This window comes from Penaeus monodon, chromosome 25 (genome assembly GCF_015228065.2).
Source record: "Penaeus monodon isolate SGIC_2016 chromosome 25, NSTDA_Pmon_1, whole genome shotgun sequence".
Taxonomy (NCBI): domain Eukaryota; kingdom Metazoa; phylum Arthropoda; class Malacostraca; order Decapoda; family Penaeidae; genus Penaeus; species Penaeus monodon.
In genome coordinates this window covers 38,948,261-38,948,694 of record NC_051410.1, presented here as the reverse complement: position 1 = coordinate 38,948,694, position 434 = coordinate 38,948,261, and the positions used below count along the sequence as shown (strand labels likewise).

The 434-nt window shown below is 37.6% G+C and overlaps 1 protein-coding gene across 6 annotated transcripts in view; it reads right to left on the bottom strand.

The window, feature by feature from the left end:
* The window catches only part of LOC119589238 (peptidyl-prolyl cis-trans isomerase FKBP4-like), a 13,788-nt gene that overhangs the window by 4,311 nt on the left and 9,043 nt on the right, over nucleotides 1-434 (bottom strand). For all 6 annotated transcript variants that reach the window (XM_037937849.1, XM_037937845.1, XM_037937847.1 and 3 more), the window contains exon 7: nucleotides 127-367. In XM_037937849.1, the coding sequence (XP_037793777.1) occupies nucleotides 127-367 (241 nt within the window). The remainder of the gene's footprint in view (nucleotides 1-126; nucleotides 368-434) is intronic.

Sequence of the window (434 nt, the reverse complement as noted above, 5' to 3'; positions counted from 1 at the left end):
TAACCAAATACCATAAAATGTTCACTGCAAAGAATATGGGGGAGGGGCTTTCTTTTTAAATAAAAATGGGTTTTATGCCTCTTGCATGCATAAGAGACTGGTATATAACTAATGAAGCAAACTCACCTGAATCATACTGTAGAAGATCAATAATCTTCTTGTACTGTTTAACTGCTAGTCGATATTTATTCTGCTTGAAAAATGTTGTTCCTCGTTCCTTACACACCTTTGCCTGCTCAATTTTCTCTTCTTGGTCCATTTCCCAAGATTCTTTTGCCTTTTCAAAACTGCGTAGCTCAACCTCATACTCTAAAGATGCCCCAGGTGGTACATTCAGATCTGGGTTGCCAGCTGACCCAAATGCATACTGAAAGACAATTTCTATTTAGATCCTAAACAACAGAATTCAAGGACTAAAGCTGAAGGCCTTATTT